This window comes from Equus quagga, chromosome 13 (assembly GCF_021613505.1).
Source record: "Equus quagga isolate Etosha38 chromosome 13, UCLA_HA_Equagga_1.0, whole genome shotgun sequence".
Taxonomy (NCBI): domain Eukaryota; kingdom Metazoa; phylum Chordata; class Mammalia; order Perissodactyla; family Equidae; genus Equus; species Equus quagga.
This window is the reverse complement of record NC_060279.1, coordinates 42,583,072-42,603,468: the sequence shown is the minus strand read 5'-3', so window position 1 is coordinate 42,603,468 and position 20,397 is coordinate 42,583,072. Positions and strand designations below refer to the sequence as shown.

General features: G+C 48.8%; 3 protein-coding genes across 15 annotated transcripts; 2 read left to right on the top strand and 1 right to left on the bottom strand.

The window, feature by feature from the left end:
• Positions 1–661: 661 nt before the first annotated feature.
• Positions 662–9,038, top strand: CA14 (carbonic anhydrase 14). 8 transcript variants are annotated; one of them, XR_006891668.1, is made up of 13 exons: positions 665–1,031; positions 3,037–3,133; positions 4,019–4,198; positions 4,593–4,735; positions 4,961–5,056; positions 5,250–5,316; positions 5,495–5,652; positions 5,765–5,885; positions 6,130–6,150; positions 6,261–6,345; positions 6,468–6,593; positions 8,763–8,798; positions 8,922–9,038. XR_006891668.1 is itself a non-coding variant. In XM_046683475.1 (12 exons), exons 2-12 carry the CDS (start codon positions 977–979, stop codon positions 6,529–6,531), a joined length of 1,011 nt encoding a protein of 336 aa, XP_046539431.1. In that variant the 5' UTR covers positions 679–774; positions 928–976; the 3' UTR covers positions 6,532–7,147. The 8 variants fall into 8 exon arrangements, 5 of the variants coding, with proteins under 5 accessions (XP_046539429.1, XP_046539427.1, XP_046539432.1 ...); XR_006891666.1 differs by having other exon boundaries at positions 8,763–8,840; positions 8,922–9,037; XR_006891667.1 differs by lacking the exon at positions 8,922–9,038 and having other exon boundaries at positions 8,641–8,774.
• On the bottom strand, positions 7,261–11,872 carry APH1A (aph-1 homolog A, gamma-secretase subunit). 2 transcript variants are annotated; one of them, XM_046683478.1, is made up of 7 exons: positions 10,540–11,848; positions 9,811–9,981; positions 9,581–9,654; positions 9,225–9,347; positions 8,944–9,071; positions 8,390–8,513; positions 7,838–8,052 (listed from the first exon to the last, which is right to left on the bottom strand). In XM_046683478.1, exons 1-7 carry the CDS (start codon positions 10,650–10,652, stop codon positions 7,988–7,990), a joined length of 798 nt encoding a protein of 265 aa, XP_046539434.1. In that variant the 5' UTR covers positions 10,653–11,848; the 3' UTR covers positions 7,838–7,987. The 2 variants fall into 2 exon arrangements, with proteins under 2 accessions (XP_046539433.1, XP_046539434.1); XM_046683477.1 differs by lacking the exon at positions 8,944–9,071 and having other exon boundaries at positions 7,261–8,052; positions 10,540–11,872.
• A 75-nt stretch (positions 11,873–11,947) lies between these two features.
• Positions 11,948–20,102, top strand: C13H1orf54 (chromosome 13 C1orf54 homolog). Of its 5 annotated transcripts, none has more exons than XM_046683483.1 (8): positions 11,948–13,282; positions 13,453–13,508; positions 13,993–14,051; positions 15,271–15,354; positions 15,770–15,828; positions 16,244–16,354; positions 19,240–19,338; positions 20,022–20,102. In XM_046683483.1, exons 1-7 carry the CDS (start codon positions 13,274–13,276, stop codon positions 19,333–19,335), a joined length of 474 nt encoding a protein of 157 aa, XP_046539439.1. In that variant the 5' UTR covers positions 11,948–13,273; the 3' UTR covers positions 19,336–19,338; positions 20,022–20,102. The 5 variants fall into 5 exon arrangements, with proteins under 5 accessions (XP_046539439.1, XP_046539438.1, XP_046539436.1 ...); XM_046683482.1 differs by having other exon boundaries at positions 19,237–19,338; XM_046683480.1 differs by having other exon boundaries at positions 15,719–15,828.
• The last annotated feature ends 295 nt before the right edge of the window (positions 20,103–20,397 follow it).

Genomic DNA, 20,397 nt, shown 5'->3' with positions numbered 1-20,397 from the left:
CATACAAATGGGCTTTATACAGCAAACAAACCACCCCCCACCCAGGCCACACAGGCACGTGGACCCAGGCCTCACCGTGGGAAGGGGGTGGTGACAGGCGCAGGAGAAAGAGATTACTCCAAACAAGTTCTCTTTGCCTCACTTCTCTTATTCGCCACAACCCAGGTTTTAGTCCTTGACTTCCTACCCTCCCCCAGCACCCAGAGTCTCCCAACTCCTTCTTGTTACCTCTCTCCTAACTCTGGACTCTTCCTATTCCAGGGCAGCTCAAATTCTGCAGGGGACTGGGAACAGGTCCTCCCACCATCTGCCCGTACTACCCAAGGAGTTGCTCCTCAAAGAAGCCAGACAGGGAATGAGAACCCAGTGTCTCCCTGAGGAGGCTGGATTAAACCCCAAAGCTCGCCTTCCCTGCCCCTGCCCCTGCCCACTCCAGGGGACACTCATCTGAACAGTGTCTGTGTGAACAGCAGAGGAAGGAAGAGCTCACCCCAGCTGGGCTCCTGAGCCAGGGCCAGGACTCCTGTGAAACCCGCCGCGCTCGGCTGTGAGCAGGGCCATCCTGCGTGCCTAATCGGCTATTTAAGGAGCTGTTCGCCAGCAACCCAGGCAGCTCCCCCTCCCCACGTACACCCTTTCAGAGCCACCTTAAAAGCAGGAGGCAATTGTGAAGTCGCTGGCCAGCAAGTGGAGGGAAGACTGCAAGACGGAGATAAAAAAGAGAACAGAGAGAGAGGCAGCAGGACTTTTGTCTTGGGGACTCAGAAACCCACGGTACCCTAGGAAAACCAAATCCCCTGGAAGCCCGCAGAGACATAGAAATAGCAAGAGAAAAAAATAAATACACTCAACTTCAGGAATCTCCTCTCCCTCTCTCTCCCTCTCTCTCTCTCTCTCCCCCTCCCCGCCTCTCTCTGCCTGCCCTAGTCCTCTAGTCCCCAAACTCCCAGTACCTTGTGCTCCTTCTGAGGATACCATGTTGTTCTTCAGCCTCCTGCTAGAGGTGCTTTGGATCCTGGCTGCAGACGGGGGTAGGTACATCTGGATGTCTGTGTGTCTGTGCTGATGTCCACAAGTCGCCATGCATGCTTAACCGGAGGGAGGAGTGTAAAAGGAAGCCTCGGGGCTAGAATAATAGGCTCAGGGATGCAGAGAAAGAGAGGAGTGGGAAGGAGACCACTTTCCTTCTTTTCCCTTTGCCTTTTCAGCCTTGCTGTTTGCGGAGATAGGAGAGAACCAGCCGGGGGCAGGATGTGTACACACACTGCGGGAATCTCTTTGCAGGCTACAGCTTCTCTCTGGAGCCCTTTCCCTCACTGCCCTAGTCCCAGGCAGCCCTCCTGGCCTTCTTTATTTACAAACTCCTCCAATTATGGAGCCAAAGAGGCCTGGAGTGAAATATAGAGGGCTGATGGGGGGTGGGGGTATACCCTACACCTCCTGCCTAACTCAGACCCTAGTCCTCAACCATGAACCTCATGGCTGAGGTCCCCTCTTGATTCTACAGGGAGACAAATTCGTCAGTTTTTCCCTAAAACCAGTAGCAATAATAGTCAACGTTGTTGGGCCCTTTACAGTGTACAAAGGACTTTCAGGAGCCCCCAGGAGAGGAGGAGGGACTCTTGGGAGAACAGACCAAGGGGCTCCAGGAGTGTCCCCAGGAACCCTACCCCCCATTTCTGTGTTTCCTGTGGCTAAGCCAGTATCCAGCACATAGTAGGTGTGTAATTAAGATCTGTTGGAAGAACAGAATGTGGTGGGGGAGGGGTGGGCAGTGGTGTCTAGAGAGCGAAAGGGGAATGCAGAGAGGATGATGTCAGGGCAAGGGAAACCAAATGGAGAGTTGCAAATTGCATCTGAGGAAAAAGGAAAAAAATAGGGAAAGAGGAGGAAGAGATGTAGAATTAGTGTGTTGAGGATTTAGTGAGTGGTGAAGGGCAAGGCTGCCAGCCTGCACAGAACCAGGGAACTCAAGTTGTTGGGGTGTCCCACTGAGCTGGCAAACGAGAGGCTGCCACCAGCCCTCCCCTGGGCTGCTTTTCAGGGCGTCTGAACCAAGGGATGGGCCAGCAGAAGAGTCCAGGGATGAGATCAAGGATATCTTAGAAGTCTGAGGAATTTAAGGGAACAAGAAACACAGAGGAAGGAATTTCAGACTTTTCTCCAAAGTCTCCAGCAATTTGAATAATGTAGAGAAAACCCGCAAGAAGGCCTCCCTTTTCCCTTGAAGCAGTTTGGCCCTGGATGAGGTCTCGACCAGCAGACCCCCGGCCTTTCAGCCCGAGACAGGACTGCACGAGAGCCTGGCACGTGACCCAGCTGGCAGCTCTCTTTTTCCACACACAATGCTTCACTTTCATCCTGTCCCTGCCAGCCTGGCTGCCTGTGGCCACCCACCACCCTCAATGTGGAGTGGACCCTGCCCTGACTCCTGCCTTCCTTAGCCAACTGGAAATCCTGGTGATGGAGAATGTTTCCTTTAGAGTGACTGAGACCAGAAGGAGGAACTTAAACGGGAATTTACAGCTCAGTGCCCTGATTCTGCAACGCTTCAAAGCAAAGGAATAATCGCTCTTCTCCCCTCAGCAGCACCGCCCCCCACTCTGAACTTCTTTCCTTCCGCTTGTTCTAGTCCCTTTCCTCCAAACCCTCTGCCCACACCCTCACCTCACACCAATCTTCTAAGTGTTAGATTGGATTGGCAGAGGCTGGAGAAAACTGACCGTTGGGCAGACTGCACATTTGGATCCAGGTTAATTTTAGTCTCTGGGCTTTATCTCTTTTCATTTCTCCTCCCCCTTTACTTAGCAAACACAAGGACAGCCTGGCTGGTGATTTTAAATAGACCCCCCCCCCCCCCCCCACCTTTCCACCGAGGTGTCCAGTTTCAGGGCTTCCTCTGGGAAGTGCTGGAGTGGAGGGAGGAGAAAGAGCAGAGGGAGGTGAAGCAGTGCAGAGTGCCCAAGAGAGAGGGGAGTGGAGGAGGGCGCTGCTCCAGGCTGCACTGGCTGTAACTCAAAGTACTCTGCCTTGCAGGTCAACACTGGACCTATGAGGGTGAGAGCAGAACCCAAGACCTACGACACCCCTTGCACACTGGGACCTCTTCACCTGGCAGAAAGACTGTTGCCGTGTGGGTGGGGAGGTTTCCTTTAGCTTCTCACCCTAGCTCCTCCCTTCCCCATCTCCTCTTGTCCTAGGTTTTGCATATATAATTCCTGGACTCTGTTCTAACTATCAAATCCCACACCTCCTGATTCAGCAGAAAAGCCAGTTATGTCCTCAGTCAATCCAGGTGGAAGTGAGGGAGCTGGAGTGGAAAGGAAACCGGGTGGGGAAAGAAACCCTGAGCTTAGCTGCCAAATCTCCTCCTGGCTCTCTCTTTATCCTAATCAATCCCACCCTCCAATTCATATCTGGCATTAGGACAGAGCTTGAGATCACAGGTGAGGAAGAGGCTGGTAGGAGAGTTTGTGACCCTGCTAGAGGTGAACTCAATTCCTTTGAACTCCTGATTAATAACAACGGAATTCCAGAGTCAATGCAAGGTCCAGTGTGAGAGCAAGACATGAATGATGACAAGTCAACAGATCTGAATCCCAAGGCCACTTGCTACAGTCCCACAGAGACCCTCTCTCCAGGGTCATTTTCTTCCCAGTTGTCCTGCTCCTACTCTAATCCCAGCTCCCTGGGTACACAGGCTTCCTACCCACCCCTGTTCCTCTTATTCAGCTTTCTTGCTCTCAAACTACAGGTAAGTAAAGCCATTACTCCCCATCTATCACGAGAGCCGGGGAATCATCACTACCTCTGGGGAGGTGAAGGGAGTTGCAGCAGCAAGCCCAGCAGGGACTCCTACCTCACCCAGCCCTGCACAACTCGGGGTTTCAACTGGGGTGGAGGGAAGAGCATTTCTACCTCCACACAGATGTATTACTTGGGGGGGGGGGGGGGGGTTGCTCAAGTGTGGCTGGGGCTGAAGTACATGACAAATGTCCATGGTAACTCCCCCCACCAGGTCCACATGGTCAAGACCATTGGCCAGCCTCTTACCCTGAGTGTGGAAGCAATGCCCAGTCCCCCATAAATATCCAGACGGACAGTGTGACTTTTGATCCTGAATTGCCTGCTCTGCAGCCCCACGGATATGACGAGCCTGGCACTGAGCCTTTGGACATGCACAATAATGGTCACACAGGTAAAAAGCCCAGGCTGCAAGAGGGTGTAGGCTCCAGTTCCAATCTTAGGAGGCAGGGAAAGAGGCCTTCTCCTAACTTCTGAATTCTCAGAAGACTTCATCTATAAATATGGAGATGTGAGAATGGGGATGAGGCTCCAGCAGCCAAAAAAGGGAACTGAATGTCTGTGATCAAGATCTCTATGGATGGATTAGTATCATAGCATCAACTTGATCTTGACTGAGAAAGGGGTAGAAGTTCTAGAAAAGCAGTGACCTCTGGGAAGAGCTGGGTGCTACTGGGGGAGGGAGAGAGAAAAGGCTGGCCAAGTCTCCCAAGAAGTGGTGGCAACTCACAGGTGGGAATGTGTTCACATTCCTCCATCAACCCTAGCTTGCTCTCTTTTCCTCACAGTGCAACTCTCTCTGCCTCCTGCCCTGTACCTGGAAGGACTTCCTCAAAAATATGTAGCTGCCCAGCTCCATCTGCACTGGGGTCAGAAAGGAGCCCCGGGGGGGTCAGAGCACCAGATCAACAGCAAAGCCACAGCTGCAGAGGTACCAGGGAGCAAAGCTTGGACTAGGCAACAGTGACAGGCATGGGTGGTGCTGGGGAAAGGAAGGATCTGGAAACTGGGGAAAGTCCTACTTGGTGGATAAGGTCAACCTTTATGGGACAGATTGAGGGCATGCTAGAGGTGGTGTTGGTGGCTAGGGTCAAAACCTTTGAGAGGAGGTAGTAGAAAAACATTAAATGATTCAATCTCCTCTCCCCTCCCTCAGCTCCACATCGTACATTATGATTCTGACTCCTATGATAGCTTGAGTGAAGCTGCTCAGAGACCTCAGGGCCTGGCTGTCTTGGGCATCCTCATTGAGGTCAGTGGCCCCCAATCCCTCCCAGGTCTCTCTCCACTCCGTCTGTATCCCTCAGCCCTATTCTGCCCATGTCTGTTGGTGGTCTCCCTCCCAAGGCAAGTCAGCAACCCACTCTGACCATTTATTCTATACATGAATGTCTTATTGCGAACATGGATTCATTCCAAACTCTCTCCCTTTCTTCCCCTTCCAGGTGGGCGAGACTAAGAATCCAGCTTATGAACACATTCTGGGTCACCTGCATGAAATTAGGCATAAAGGTGGGCCCTAAAAATCTATCTTAGGACAAAGTACGATTAGAGTTCAAGGAAAATTCCCCTAAGACGCCTGGGATGAAGCAGTGAGCTTTAGGGCCAGGGGGCTTCACTTCTGGGAGCCCTGTCTAGGTAAGCTAGCGTGCAGTGAGAGGAAGATGAGTCCTAGTCTGTTCTCCTCCAGATGAGAAGACCTCCGTGCCTCCCTTCAACGTGGGAGAGCTGCTTCCCCCTCAGCTGGGGCAGTTCTTCCGTTACAATGGCTCGCTTACCACACCCCCCTGCTACCAGAGCGTGCTCTGGACAGTCTTCAATCAAAGGGCCCAGATTTCAATGGAACAGGTAAGTGGTGGAGAGGTGAGGGAGCGGAAAGACACCATTGTAACCTCAGACCCTTTTCCACTCCCCAAAGCGAGTGACATTTCCCCGCCAATGCCACTCTTCTACTCCTCAGCTGGAAAAGCTTCAGGAGACACTGTTCTCCACAGAAGGAGAGCCCCCTGAGCTCCTGGTACAGAACTACCGAGCCCCCCAGCCTCTCAATCAGCGAACAGTCTTTGCCTCTTTCATCCAAGGTGAGTGCACAGGGCTCGGAAAAGGAGATGGGAAACTGGGGGACTCAATGGCAGCAACTAGGGAGCCCCTGAGAAGGAAAAGAAGGCTAAGACAGGAAGAGGTTCCCAGGACTTGCTTGGACTGGGAACCATCCCCAAACCCCGAGTAGCCAGGTGATTTCCCCAGGCATGGAAGTACAGTGTGCTTCTCCCAGCTGGGATGGGGATGCGAAGTCTCACTGACCTAAGTTTTCTTCCCTTACAGCAGGATTCTTGTATACCACAGGTAAGACAGCTCTACCCAGGTATGGGGTGGGGGACTCCTCAGCGAGTAAGGGAAAGGCTCAAAATCTCTGTTAGTCCTAGGCTGACACCTTCCACCTTTGTCTTTCCCAGGAGAAATGCTGAGTCTAGGAGTGGGAATCATGGTTGGCTGTCTCTGCCTTCTGCTGGCTGTTTATTTCATTGCTAGAAAGATTCGGTGAGGTCCTACTTTCCATTCTTCTAATCCTTTCTTTTCTACTGAAAAGCACTCTCCTAGTCCACCTCTAATCTGTTTCACCTAGGACACTAGTCATTTCCATGAACCATTCCCCCTTTCAGGAAGAAGAGGATGGGAAGCCGGAAAAGTGTGGTCTTCACCTCAGCACGAGCCACCGAGGCATAGACTCCCTCTTGGACATCATGGATGCCTTCCCGTCATGCCTATGAGGGAGCTTCTAAAATAGGGTACACAGATTGGCCAGAAAATACTATAGGAGCTGTAGGGTGACACCCCTCCTTCCTCTGAACAGCCCCTACAGAGAGGCATGGACAGGCCCTCATTTAAGGAAGAACAGCAGAGCCTCCAGCCTCTCAAAACATATAGAAGGAGATCAGACAATCCCTAAGTTGACAAAGCAGAGAGCAAGTTAAATTCTACAGGAAGTTGGGGATGTACCCCAAAGTCCCCCACCCCCTCACCTTTATGTCCCTTCCCCTAGATATAGTGCAGGATCTCCTCTTAGAAAAAAAGGCTGCTGTTGTTGGGGTTCTATTTTTTTGCTCAATATATTTGGAAATTAAAGTGTCTGACCTCACCTCTGGCCTTATCTTTGGGGCTCCTGAGATTAGGAGAGTTCCTTAACCCTTAGGTGGCAGAAGCGGGCAAAGGATAGCGAAAAAGCAGCAGGGATGAATAACTCCTGGTACCCAATTCCTGGAAGGGGAGATCCACTTTTGGAAAATGCTTAACCCATAGTTTCTAACATGTTAGACCACCAGCCCAGATTTCTGCCCTTGCTCCTAAGCTATGCTCGGAGGGGATCAGAGGTTGCCAGGTTAGGAAGGAAGGCAGACAAGAGAGGCAAGAGGGCAAATTAACATGTTATCCCCTCCCTTAAAAGCCAAGTTCCCCCACAATTATAAAGTCCTTTTTATTAGTCAAAATCACAATCACCTTGATTAAAAGGATGGGTCATGCCATCCTCAGCAGAAAATGATACAGTTTATAGAAAACCTCCCTGCCCCCCACACACCCTAATTAAAAACTAGAAAAAATTCTGCCCTCCTTCCCTGCAATGTCATGGTAGTCTGACTCCTCTAGTGGCAATGCAGCTCTGGAGTGGGCCAGCTCACGGCAGCACCCTCCACTTCACCTTGGGGAGAGGAGGGACGCTGGTGGTCGAGGAGGTTAAAACATTAGTTTCAGTAATACCAGTTCCCAAACATGCACTTCCTTCCTTTCCACCAAGGCCTGGGACCATGTGGAAAGGTGGACAGATATGAGCCCAGACACGAGGAGCAATTTGAGGAGGGAAAATACAGTCCAAGGAGGTTAGGAGAAGAATTCCAACATACCTCCTCCCCATACACACAAAAAAAGGCAGTTTGGGTTCTTTATCACACCAAAAATGGCTCCCCTCAGACCTGAGAAAAAGACCAAGATGTCCATTCTGGGGAGGGGGTACTGGGTAACTCAGAGCTCGTCTACCCTTGAGCCTCCATTAATTTCATCTCCATGGCAATGGCTAAGCTAGGTCCCTTTTCTTGGCAACCTGCACTGACCAGTACTGGAGATGGAGCAATACAGGGCGAGGAGATCAGGAGGGCACTCCAGGCCCAGGGGTCCCCCCCAGGTTCCCTCAGTCCTCGGGTGGGATGCGCAGGGCAGAATACACCATCACCTGACTGTCCTCCTGCCGTCGGCCTGCAGAGGGGAAGGGGGGTGAGTCTTGGGCAGGGTAAGAGCAGAGCACTGACACATGGGGAGGCCTGGACAACAAGGGAGTCCCCAGGTGGTGGGGATAAGTGCAGATTCAAACCCACCAGTCACTGACTGGCTGAACCCAGACTGCTCCTAGTAAAGCCTAGAGACTAAAGGTCACAAGTGGACAAAGCAAAACCCTGAAGGTAGTGGGATAGACCGACGAGAAGGAGATAGAGAACAGTGGGCAATGGACCCGGGCTGGGGCTGGGCTCAGTCATGGGCAGTGGGCAGGCAGGTGGGATCTGTCAGGCGATCAGTCCAGGTAGTCAGTCCTTACACGAAAGGCTGCGCTGGATACTTCGGAGGGACCCTCCAGCTGTGATGAAGGCCCAGAGTCCCATGGAAACAGTGACTGCATAGATGGGCAGCAGGCTGGCCTCGTACCAGGGGTTCAGGAATGTCTGGGGATGGGGTAAGAGTAGAAGAGAGGTTAGATTCTCCCTCTGCCTAATCTCCATATTCTCTTTGTGCCTTTGACCCAAATCTCCCCCAGATATCTCACTCAAATCCCCCATTCCTTCCTTTCAGAGCACCAACATGTTGTGGCTAAGGAGACTTGATTTTCAGCTCCCTAAGAGGTTTCTGCCACTCCTGCTCACCTCACGCCAGCTGCATTACAATTTGACTAATCCATTCAAACTCCTCCCCAGGGCATCTCTGGAGCAGATGATACAACTGATGCTGAGGTGAGAAACCTCTAAAGACTCACCTTTCTTCCTCCTCCCAAGGTAAGTTTTAAGACATTAAGAAGTGAGGATATATTTCCCCTCCATCCCACTCACCATTAAATTCTTTTCTCTCTAACTCAGGCCCCTGGTATCCCCAACTCACCAGTCCCGATGTCAGTAGGTGACTCCCAACCACCAGGCCCAAAGCCCAGTACCGTCTCCTCTCACAGGCATCAAAGAACACAACTCCCCAAAAGGTATGGAGCAGGATAATGGCTGCTGTCAGAAAGGCTGCAGGGAGGGAGATGGGGATGAGCTACATCCCTCATCTTCTCCCAGCCTCCTGAGATGGTGAGCCAAAGAAGTCTCCCAGGGAGGGCCAATAAATCAGATCAGGGCCAGGGACAGTTGGGGCATGAAGGTGAGACAGAAAGTGGATCTTACCTGAAGTCAGGAAGTAATAGGGTGAGTCTCCATGGATCCCAACCACACCTGGCCCAAGTGCATCGGCCAAAATATTGATAACAGAGAAGACACCACTGATGATACCGAAGGAAAGACCAGAAACTGGGGGGAGGGAGGGTCTCATCAATGTCAGAGATCACTATAGCCTGATTACCAGTGATCCCTCCCCATTCCAGGTCACAACTCCCCCACACCTACTCTCCCTCCAGACCACCTCTCCTTAGGAGTCAGGTATGAAGGAAAACAAGAAGCCACTTAGAACATGTGGATGTCTAGAGACTTCCCTGGGAAGGGGGTGTCCAACTCCCTCCTGCAGTCCCTCTCCCTTGGCTCACCATAGGCCATCTGGCGGATGGAGATGGGCGATCTTCCGTCCTCACTCAGCGATGCTAACCCCTCATCTGCCTTCCTGGGGTAGGGTGGGGAAAACATGAGGGAAGGCAGGAATGCTCCTTTCCCTCTAATGTCCTCCCTTAGTGCCTCCTCTTCCAAACCACCACCAGGGCTGCCCCACTTCTACAGTGCAATCCTCTGCCCTCCCTTCCAGACCATCCCATCTTCTTACTTAAGCAGCTTGTAGTAGGCAAAGCGGAACACCTCCTGTAGAAGGACAGAGACCGCAGCACCAAATATCAGGAGACCATACTGGAGCCGGGCATCTGACCGGTCGGTCACATGGACCAAGATGAACCAGACCACAGAGGCCAAGAGCAGGGAGACCAGCCAGAAAAATGCCCTGAGGAAAGACAAGGGCAATCAGACAGGCAAGGATAGGGGCAGCCAGAGAAATCAAGGAGGGGAACCAACCAAAGCTGCAGCATGAAAAGTGGAAGTTAAGACTTCCGGATGGTAAGGGAAACAGGGAGGAGATAGGATAGGTATCTCCACCAAGAGAGTCTGTATGGATCTGGACGCAGGGAAAAGGGTAGAAATCTGATTAAAGAGTCTTCAGAGCGATGAGAGCCAGAGTCTACGAGCACAGTAGGGCGAGGTATCCATTCCTGGATTCTCCCTTAGGGCTGGCCGAGGTCAGCACAGCCCCCTTACAAGTCTTGGCCTTGGGCCTCCTCTGACGTCGCCGGGAGGAGTATAGGAGGAATCTGTGAGATCTCTGGAAGGTGGAAACCAACTGCGGTAGAAGGCAAATCACCCAGACCCCTGATTCGACCCTTTCCAATCTTCACCTCCCACTTGTCTCTCCCAACTCAGGCTCCCAGGTTAGCCCCAGTTCCTCCAGCCCCTTCCGGATCTCTCTCTTCGGCGCCCTCCCACGTCTCCCCGACCCCCTACTCACCCCGCGACCAAGATGATGACGCGAAGCGGGTCTCCAGCCACAGTGATCAAGAAAAGTGCAAAGGCCGGGCCGAAAGCGACGAAAGTGCATCCGAAAAACACCGCGGCCCCCATGGCTGGGCAGCTGGGGGCGGGGTGGAGGCCGGGCCAAGAGAGGCGAATGGGAAGAGCACGCCAGCTAGGGAGTACGCGTAGGGTGGCGACGCGACCCCGTGAGGGGCGCGGTGCAATGTCACCCCCGGACCCCGGGGAAGGGGTAGGGGGGGAACCGAAATCCCAGATTCAGGTCTGGGCGCCTTCCTCTACGGAAGCCGAGCAGGGGACAAACCCCGGCCGCAGCCTCTCGGCCACCTCCCATTTAATCCCCACCCCCGGAAGGCCAATGGAGAATCGGGGGGCGGGCGGGAGCTGCGGAGGCGGGGGCGTGGTTGCACAACCTGCTGGGAGTTGTAGTCCCGCTGCCCGTTTGAGCCCTCGACCTCGGTCCCGGGAGTGGCTGGAGCCGGTTAAAGGGTGTGGGCAGGGACTGGGCCTGGGTGGGGCACGGTTTCCTGGGTTCGGCTGGGCCTTGGCCGCGGTTTCCTTTCGTTATTTTCTGGGGAAGGGTGGTAGCAATCCCATCTCTTCTTGAAGAACTGTAGAGGGGGAAGATCCTGTTAGAACCTAAGGGATAAATACAAAGAGAGCACAGGATAAGGGGTGCAGAGAGATAGGGACGGGTATTGTTCTTACTTGAATGAAAGGAAATGGGCTAGAGCTACAGCCTAAGAGATGAAGGTTAGACTTAAAAGTAGGAGCTCTTTGAACAGACTAGTATAGGAAACATGCAATACGGTATCGCTAATGAAGATTTCATCTGTAATGACAAGAGAATCAGAAGCAAGAGAGCAATGCTAGGAAGGAGCTTAGAGGGGATTCAGAGTTAAAACTGTAAAAAGCAATTAGAGAGATGGGGTTGAAGGAAAATGACACGTGTGTGTGTCATGTGTCATACCCGCGTCCCACCCCCGCCCAAGTCACTCAGTTCCTTTTGTCATACTTCCTCTATTTATTTTCTGAAAGTGAACCTCAGTGGTGTCTTTTCCTCAGGCTGGAGGAAGGGGCAAGCATTTTGTATTAGAGTGAAAGAAAGTTAAAGTAGGAGAGGAGAGTATAGTAACCGATTTTAGATGGGGGTGGGGTTAGTCCTTAGGGAGAAGGTTTAGGCAAAAGAGTACCAGAATGGGAAAGTGAAGGAATCTGGAATATTGGTTTCTTTTTCTTTTCTTTTTTTTTTTTTTTTTGAGGAAGATTAGCCCTGAGGTAACATCTGCTGCCAATCCTCCTTTTTTTGCTGAGGAAGGCTGGCCCTGAGCTAACATCCGTACCCATCTTCCTCTACTTTATATGTGGGATGCCTACCACAGCATGGCTTGCCAAGCGGTGCCATGTCCGTACCCGGCATCTGAACCGGCGAACCCCAGACCCCTGAAGCAGAAGTGCACACTTAACCACTGTGCCACTGGGCCAGCCCCTGGAATATTGTTTTTGAGAGAGTAATCAAAGTACCAAAAACCCATAGAAATTGTTCAGAGAGAACCAGGCTTCCTTTCCTCTTTCCTTCCTGAAGGGATTTATGATTTAATGCATATATGGACATCCACATAAGTGTTTACATTCTTTCTTTTTGAAGATTTTATTTTTCCTTTTTTCTCCCCACAGCGCCCTGGTACATAGTTGTATACTTTTTAGTTGTGGGTCCCTCTAGTTGTGGCATGTGGGACGTCGCCTCACGATGGCTTGATGAGCAGTGCCATGTCCACGCTCAGGATCTGAACCAGCGAAACCCTAGGCCCTGAAGTGGAGCGCACGAACTTAACCACTACATTTTTTCAATGTAAATAGGAATAGATTGTATAGATTTACATGGAAAGTCACCAAGCAAATCCTCCCCCAATAAGGTTGACAGAGTGGGAGCATCCTGGCCAGTGCTCAAGGCTCTGTGTGTCTTGCTTCTGAGCCTAGCAGGCCAAGTAAGGGGAAGAGATAGGGTTAAGACAACTCTTCTCATCTCTCCTTTGGGTTTTTACCACAGCATCTGCTGACTGATGAGAGCAGGTACCAAATCTATCTCATTCATGTGTGGTTCCTCTGAGATTTGCATAGTGCCTACCTGGCTCATGGTAGATGTTGAACACATATTTATTAACCCCTTTTAAAAAAATAATAGTATTCTTTTCTTATTTGCTTGTGTGTGAACCTTGAATTGCCTATCGAACTAGGCCCAGCACACCGCCTAGCACATACTACTAAATGTTTCTGAATAGAATTGAATGATAGTGGGAAATGTAAAGCAGAGAGAAGGATAAGATGAACTCTACCCTGTCGGTTGGAATGAAGGGAACACACCAAGAGACTGAAAGTGGGAGAGGGGCGTGGCATCCACAGCAGAGAAAGAGATGATCTGCTTCCTCTCTTCCTCCATCCTGTGTCCAGAAAGTTGAGAAAGAGGTGAGGTGAGGTCAGTAGTTACCAGAGAGGAAATAACTGGCCTTGGCTGAGAGATTTTGATCAGAAGCAATGCAGCAGGTGTTTTGATAGTCGGACAATGGCGTTGATATTGCTCCTCTTCGCAGTCCAAGATAGGCAGAAGGGAGGGACTATTTTCAGTCAAGAAAAATGCTTATCACTTCCTCAGAACATTTTGACTTTCAAGAAAGACTGAGATCAAGCCTCAGAGAGAAGGGCAACTCTGGATGGTGATGGTAAGTGAGGGACAGTGAGAGGCAGGGTGAGCTGCTTTTTTTTTTTATAGCAAGCCTTTTTTTTTTCTTTTGAAGATTGGCCCTGAGATAACATCTGTTGCCAATCTTCCTGGTTTTTGTTTTTTTCTCTCCCCAAGGCCCCAGTACATAGTTGTATATCCTCCTTGTAGGTCATTCTACTTCCTCCATGTGGGATACCGCCACAGCATGGCTTGATGAGCGGTGTGTAAGTCTGCACCCAGGATCCGAAAGGGAGAACCCTTGGCAGCCAAAGTGGAGCGCACAAACTTAATCACTCAGCCACGGGGAGGCCCCAAGGGTGAGCTTCTTGTGAGGCCTGGAAGAGAAGGAAGGAAAGGAGGGGAGAAGGGAAGCTCCTTGGTAGGTTAGGTTTTGGGGGGCAGGGGAGAGGCATTGTTTTTTTGGTAGTGGCAGTGAGAATCCTGAATGGATCTAATCTAGGGCTAGGGGAGCTCACTGAACGTGTCCACATCAGAACCCACTTTGTCTCTCTTAATCTGGGCAGCTCTGGCGGAGGACTGGACCGGTAGTAACTGATGATGATCTAGTCCATGAGCAAGTGGTCAGGGAATCCCACCCACTGAGTGAAGAGTTGCTGCAGCTCCCTCCCTGCTTTGGAGGAGGGCGGGAGGCGGGGTTAAGTTTGGTGGGAAACGCTGTAATTTCCTTTTTCGCTTTCACGGCAATAGTGCACAATCCAGAATGAATATCTTCTTTGTAGCCATCCTTGCTGTGCCACTTATCCTAGGTAAGTTCACTTCTCTCCCTGAGCTTTTGGGCCAGGTATTCTACCATAAATAGGGTGGGAGAAAAGAAAATGAGGAGAGGGTGAGAGGTGCAGTTCCATGGTGAGTGATAACTCTCATCTGTGCTTGAGTCCACTGTCGGGGCGGAGGGGAGATCCAGAACGAGCCTGGAAAGGGGGAGGAAAGCTGAATCCTGTCAAAGAAGAGATGGCTGATGGGGATAGAGCCCATTAGCCCAGACATGGGGAGGTCCTAACAAGAGTGAATTCAGCTCTCCATCGCTACAGAGTTGAACAAGGTGAGAGGGACTAAAGAGAGTGAAGGAGAGAGGGGGACTCTGAAGTGGGCAGTCTGAAGCTAGTGAGGGAAGACAGGGTATCTTCTTTCCGAGAGAGTTGGAGAAAAAATCTTGTATTAGTAAAGACAGAAGTGAGGATGGCCTTTACGATAGTGGAAAACTGGCTGCCTTCAGGGACAGGGTCTCCAAAGCAGCTTGGCTCCTTCCCTCCTTTGTTCCCAGTCTCCCAGGTGCTCTCATTGTTTCCTTTTCCTCCAGATTCTTGTGTCATCTCATGGTATTAAGGGAGAGCATTCAAGGAGCTTAGGGAAATGTTTAGCAGGAGGCCTAGAATTCTTGACAATTGTGTTAAAGTCACATATTTTTAGTTCTGGGAAGGAAGAAAAACTAATGCAGATGGATCATTTAGTCCAGTTGACTCATTTTAAGAAAATGGATGTTAAATGGCCTGTTCCTGATTTTTCTATTAGCTGTAAACCTGAAACTAAAACCCAAGTCTAAAAGCCTCAGGGTGTGTGTGTGTTCCTTATTTGTGAGAGACATTGATAAGAGAAGATCCTTTAAAAATATAATACTGTCTGGAGCATACAGAATAGTTGATTTTGGGTTCTTGATTTCTGGTCTCTCTCTGATTCCTATCTTTTTCAGGTGTAGTTTTCATTTTGGGTTTACAGTATGTGACATGATCTGTTTTCTGTTCTGGGAGTTCCTGGATTGAAAGGGCACAGAGTAACAGGCTTCATCACAGATATGGAGCCCAGAAGACTGAGAAGGGTTTCAAAGTGCAAAGGCAGGGAGATAGTAGGACCCTTGGAAGGGAGGCCAAGAGAAAGGAATCTGATAGAACTGAGATCAACTTCAGGCGTCCTTCTGTTGCTAAGGAGTTCCAGGTGCCCTTTGACTTCTAGTCCTTGTCCCCATAGGACAAGAATATGAGGATGAAGAAGTACTGGAAGAGGATGATTATTATCAGGTGGTCTATTATTACACAGTCACCCCCAATTATGGTGAGTATGTGTAAGGCTCTGGCCCTTAGCAGGATGGAGAGAGGCCCTTAGTCTGAAGTCTCGTCTTTCTCTTTGCAATGGAGCAACGCGGACAGAGAGAAATTTGGCTATCAGCAAAGACTATCAAGGCTCATGATGTTATTTCTCAAGCTAGTGATTTTTAATTCCTTGGAAACTTGTTGAAACAATTTGAATATTTTCAAATCTGTAAATTATTTTGGATACCTGGTTGAAAATATAAGTGCATACACATTCACAAACACTTTTGACATTAAAGTTCTTTAGAATTAGATTATATCAGTAAATTTTACAACTTGAGCAAGTTGAAGTGTTCTGAGCAGCTTCTTCCTCTTCTCATTTCTAGATTTAGTGCTACCTTTTTCCTTGTTACCACTGATTTTTTCCTCCTCCCCAGATGACTTTGGTGTAAATTTCACTGTTGATTACTCCCTGTTTGAGTCAGAGGACAGGCTGGTAAGTGATCTCTACACGTAAGTGGGTCAGGATAGGTAACTGTTAAAAAGAAACTGGGCAATGTTGAAATGTAAGTGATTAGCAGGAACATAAATGAATTAGGTGAAAGGAAACTAAGTAGTGGGCCGGAAACAGATTTGTTAACCACCGCTGGGGAGGAGAATAAAGTAGGTTGGCTAAGATGCTGAGAGAGGGGGGCAGTCTTTGAGTTAAGGGAATTAGTGAATGAGGTGGGTACATAATCCATACAAACATAAAGTAGGGAGGATGCCTGAGCTTAAGTCTTGGGTGGGGGCTGGAGGAAGTGGGGGGTGGGTGAAGGAGAGAAGAACTCTAAATAGAGAATCTACGAATCTATGAGGAACTTGGGAGGAGGCAATGATAACTCTGTGTTTCCCAATCCTACTGAGGGCAGAACAGGTTGGATAAGGAGGTAATGGAACCAGCAGAGACTACCATTAGTCCTGAAACAGAACATGCAGACCATCAGAAGCCTGTAACGGTGAAACCAGTGACAATGGAACCAGTGAGTGGACTGGGTATAAGCGGGGAGGGAGACAAGATATCCCTTACCCTGGATAGATCCCAGGGCTGATGATTTGCAGCAGAGGGAGGACTGGAATACCTGGCTTTGGTGGATGGGGGAACCAAATAACTAGTACTGCAATGCAGGTGTTCATCCCACCTTGGCCGTTGTCTTTCACTGAGATTTAATACTAAGCCTGTATACAGAACACTGGGAATATTTGGTGCAGCTAAATTTCAGTGCAGTAGTACTTAATGTGTATGTAACCTATGCCTAAAGCTGCAAGATGCTGATGATGATGGAAAAGAAATCTATGATGTTGTTATTGCCCTCAAGTATTTATAAAACTCAAGTTTACATTTATGAAACATTTAGATAAAAATGAAAAAGGTTGCAACAATGTTAAATTACATATAAATTTAAAAGCATATGACATAGACAAGTGCTTTAGGCAGTGGAAGGAGAGAGATCAGTATAGGGTGGAGTTGTCTGGAAGACTTTTAGGAGGTGATTGTGCTTAAGGTACACTTTGAAGAATAACTGAGTTTTTGACTGATGGTAACTTACAAAAGGATGAAAGCAATTAGAAGGAAGAATAGATATTCCAAGAGTGAAAAAACTGCATAAATGAGGGGGATAGAACAAGCATAGCATGTTTAGTGGATGGGGTATGATTGAAGGAGAGGGTGTATGGAAAGGGACAGTGGAAAATTAAAAAATAAAATTTACAAGGCTTCTAGTATTTGCTTGGTAATTTCATATATGGCAAGATAGGGCCAAATTATAGAAAGTCTGAAATGTCAGGCTGAAGTTTGGACTTAAAAGCAACAGGGAGCCTCGTAAGTTCTTTGGTATGGTAAAGACAATGAAAGTAGTATTTTAGAAAAACTATTTGTCTGCTTGTATGCAGGATGCAATGAAGTGGAGAGAGATTCATGAGATTTGCATCCTTCCAGAAACAATTCATTAAAGGCCTGGACTAGGGAAGTGATGTTTTCAAGGGACAGGAGAAAAATAAGAAATATTTTGAAGACAATAGCTTACTTCAGTGATAATTTCATATGAGCAATAAATGAGGAGAGAGCTAAAATAACTTATAAGTTTTAAACACGGATGTCTGAGAAAATTGTCGACCAAATGGGAACTGTAGGAGGTCAGAGTGGTTTAGGAGTGAAGTTATAAATTTGGCATTGGCCAAGGTGAATTCATGGTAACAGGCCTATGAGGGTGCTCTAAAGGTAGCTGAACTAGGTCGGGGCTACAGTTCTAACTGCAAAGTCACAGTTGCAAAAGTGTACGAGCTCTGGCAACGGCCCCATGGCCGAGTGGTTAAGTTCTTTTTTTTTTTTTTGGAGGAAGATTAGCCCTGAGCTAACTTCTGCCAGTCCTCCTCTTTTTTCCTGAGGAAGCCTGGCCCTGAGCTAACATCCGTGCCCATCTTCCTCTACTTTATACGTGGGACGCCTACCACAGCATGGCGTACCAAGCCAGCGAACCCCCGGCCGCCGAGAAGCGGAACGTGCGAACTTAACTGCTGCGCCACCTGGCCGGCCCTGAGTTGTTAAGTTCTTGAGCTCTGCTTGGGTGGCCCAGGGTTTTGCTGGTTCCAATCCTAGGCAGGTACATGGCACCACTCATCAGGCCGTACTGAGGCAGCATCCCACATAGCACAACTAGAAGGACCAGCAACTAGAATATACAACTATGTTCTGGGGGTTTGGGAAGAACAAGAAGAAAAAAAAATGACTGGCAACAGATGTTAGCTCAGGTACCAATCTTTAAAAAAAGAAGGGAAAAAAAAGTATATGAGCTTAGCAGAGCCAGTATACACAGAAGACCAAAAAGCCAACGACTGTGCCTGTAGTTAGTAGAAGGAGGAGGAATCATCCCAGGACATGGAGTAGAATTGATTGGAGAGGTAGGCAGATAGCCAAGTAGAGTCTAGAAAAGAAAGTTTAATATAATCAATCGAAAGCTACCAAGAGACCAAGGAGAAGGAGGTCGTTGGTAACCCCAAAGAAAGCAGGTTTTTTTTTTTAAACAACTAACTTTATTTTATTTATTTATCTTTTTTCTGCTTTTTCTACCCAAATCCCCCCAGTACATAGTTGAACATTTTAGTTGTGGGTCCTTCTAGTTGTGGCATATGGAACACTGCCTCAGCATGGCCTGATGAGCCGTGCTATGTCTGCGCCCAGAATTCAAATGGGCACAACCCTGGATCGCTGAAGCGGAGCACGTGAACTTAACCACTCGGCCACGGGGCCAGCCCTGAAAGCAGTTTTAATTGAATGGTTGGAGCAAAAGCTAGATTTTGTGGAGTTAAAGGGGGAGTATGTTGTGAAGAAGTGGAGGGATAGTATAGACCAACCATTTGAGAAATCTGATAATGAACAAAGAGAAGCAACAGCTAGAAAGGGCAACCAGGAGCAAAGTACAGCCTGAATATGAGTTGAACGCAGATGGGAGGAGTCAGTAGGAATGCAAAGCTGATGATTGACAACAAGGACAGATAAATTTTTTAAAGTATATCATAGGCTCCCTTTAGATTGTAAACTCCTTGAGGACAGGAGCCATGTCTCAATTATATTTATATCCCCCCTGTAACACCTAGCACAGTGACTAGCATAATGTCATACACATAACAGATAAGAAATACATGTCATTGAATTGAATCAGGCCTCCCCTGGTATGGTCAGGAATGGCTGAAAGGCACAGAGGAAAGGACTCCTTGTAGTGATGAGGAGGAGGGCTGGATCTTTCTCTGAGTCCAGAGGAAAGGAAGACAGAGGTTGGGTAAAGGGATGGCTATTCTTCCGGAGGGGGTGGGGGTGGTAGGAAGGATGACACTGGCCTGCTGTGGTGTGATGTCTGTATTTTAGCAGAGTCCAGATCTGACTGATGCTGCATCCAGTCTGCAGAGTCCTGTTCCCCTCCTCCTGTCCTGGGCCCTCGTTCAGGGCGGGATGTATTTCACGTAGAAGGTGAGAGTGCAGCCGTTGGCCTTGGGGGAGTTGTGAAGCAGTTTTTACCAGTATCTCTGGCTAGTGTTTCTAGCATGGTCAATTCTCAGTGGCTTAAAAGAACAGGGATCACATTTAGAAAAATCTTATCTAACTTTAAAGAAGTTTAGGAGATGTTGAGGCAAGGACTTTTGTAATAAGTCTTTACTTTTTCTGAACTGGGAGGATTTCAGGACCTCGTAGAGCAGAAGCAGGTGGAATGGAAATGAAACCTGTCTAGGTTTGCGGTCTGCCTTGAGTAATTAAAGCTGGTTCCAGCCTAGCTGTCATTTAAGGCATAGGAAGTGCCAAGGGCAAAATGGGAGGGGCATTACAACCGGTAGAGTCAAGAGGCAAAGTTCAGAGGCAGAGGGGTAGTGTTTCCCTAATGTAGGGGAGAAATCATTGGGGAAATGAGGAGGGAAGAGAAATCTGTATTACAGGGAAGGGATTTAGGTTGAGATTCTAAACACTATGGGGCATGAAGAGTTTTAGCAGAAGGAAGGAGTGAAGAGGAGAGGGGACACATCTTCCAGGAGAAGTCATGGGGAGATCTAGCTCAGAATATGAAATGTGTGGAGTTTTCATCGAGGTGGGGGCATGGAGCAATTTCCTGAGTCCCCTGACCCTGTGGGGCTTTTTTTCCCCTTTCTTTGCTTTTTTAGGAGAGAGAAGGCTGCTACGACTCTTTGGATGGGGATTTGGGAAGATGAAATTGGAAGATAAAATAAATGAAATAATCTGGTTACTCTCTACTCCTTCATGAGAGTCTGTTCTAAAGCCACAACACTAAAGAGAGCACCAGGATATGGGGGTGGGAAGGGATTAGAAAAGGAGTTAGGTGACAATAGAATTTAAGGGAATTATTAGGACTGTAAATAAACCTGAAATTTGGGGAAGAATGGAGAAGAGCACCCACAGACAACAGGTTTACCACAGTCCATAATTCCCTCTTATTCTGTTGCTTTATTATATACGGTGTTGAGACAATGTGTTTGGGGAAAGAGTTGAGGTTTATTTAGAACACTTTTTTCTTTTTAT

Coding starts and splice junctions, on each gene's coding strand:
- CA14 (XM_046683471.1), top strand. CDS start 3,052: ATGAGGGTGAGAGCAGAACCCAAGACCTACGACACCCCTTGCACACTG. Junction 3,134..4,018: donor GGCAGAAAGACTGTTGCCGT/GTGGGTGGGGAG, acceptor TCCCCCCACCAG/GTCCACATGGTCAAGACCAT. Junction 4,736..4,960: donor GCAAAGCCACAGCTGCAGAG/GTACCAGGGAGC, acceptor CCCCTCCCTCAG/CTCCACATCGTACATTATGA.
- APH1A (XM_046683477.1), bottom strand. CDS start 10,652: ATGGGGGCCGCGGTGTTTTTCGGATGCACTTTCGTCGCTTTCGGCCCG. Junction 9,655..9,810: donor GCCTACTACAAGCTGCTTAA/GTAAGAAGATGG, acceptor ACCCTACCCCAG/GAAGGCAGATGAGGGGTTAG. Junction 9,348..9,580: donor CATCCGCCAGATGGCCTATG/GTGAGCCAAGGG, acceptor CCCTCCCCCCAG/TTTCTGGTCTTTCCTTCGGT.
- C13H1orf54 (XM_046683479.1), top strand. Junction 14,052..15,270: donor TGCTGTGCCACTTATCCTAG/GTAAGTTCACTT, acceptor TTGTCCCCATAG/GACAAGAATATGAGGATGAA. Junction 15,355..15,718: donor CACAGTCACCCCCAATTATG/GTGAGTATGTGT, acceptor TCTCATTTCTAG/ATTTAGTGCTACCTTTTTCC.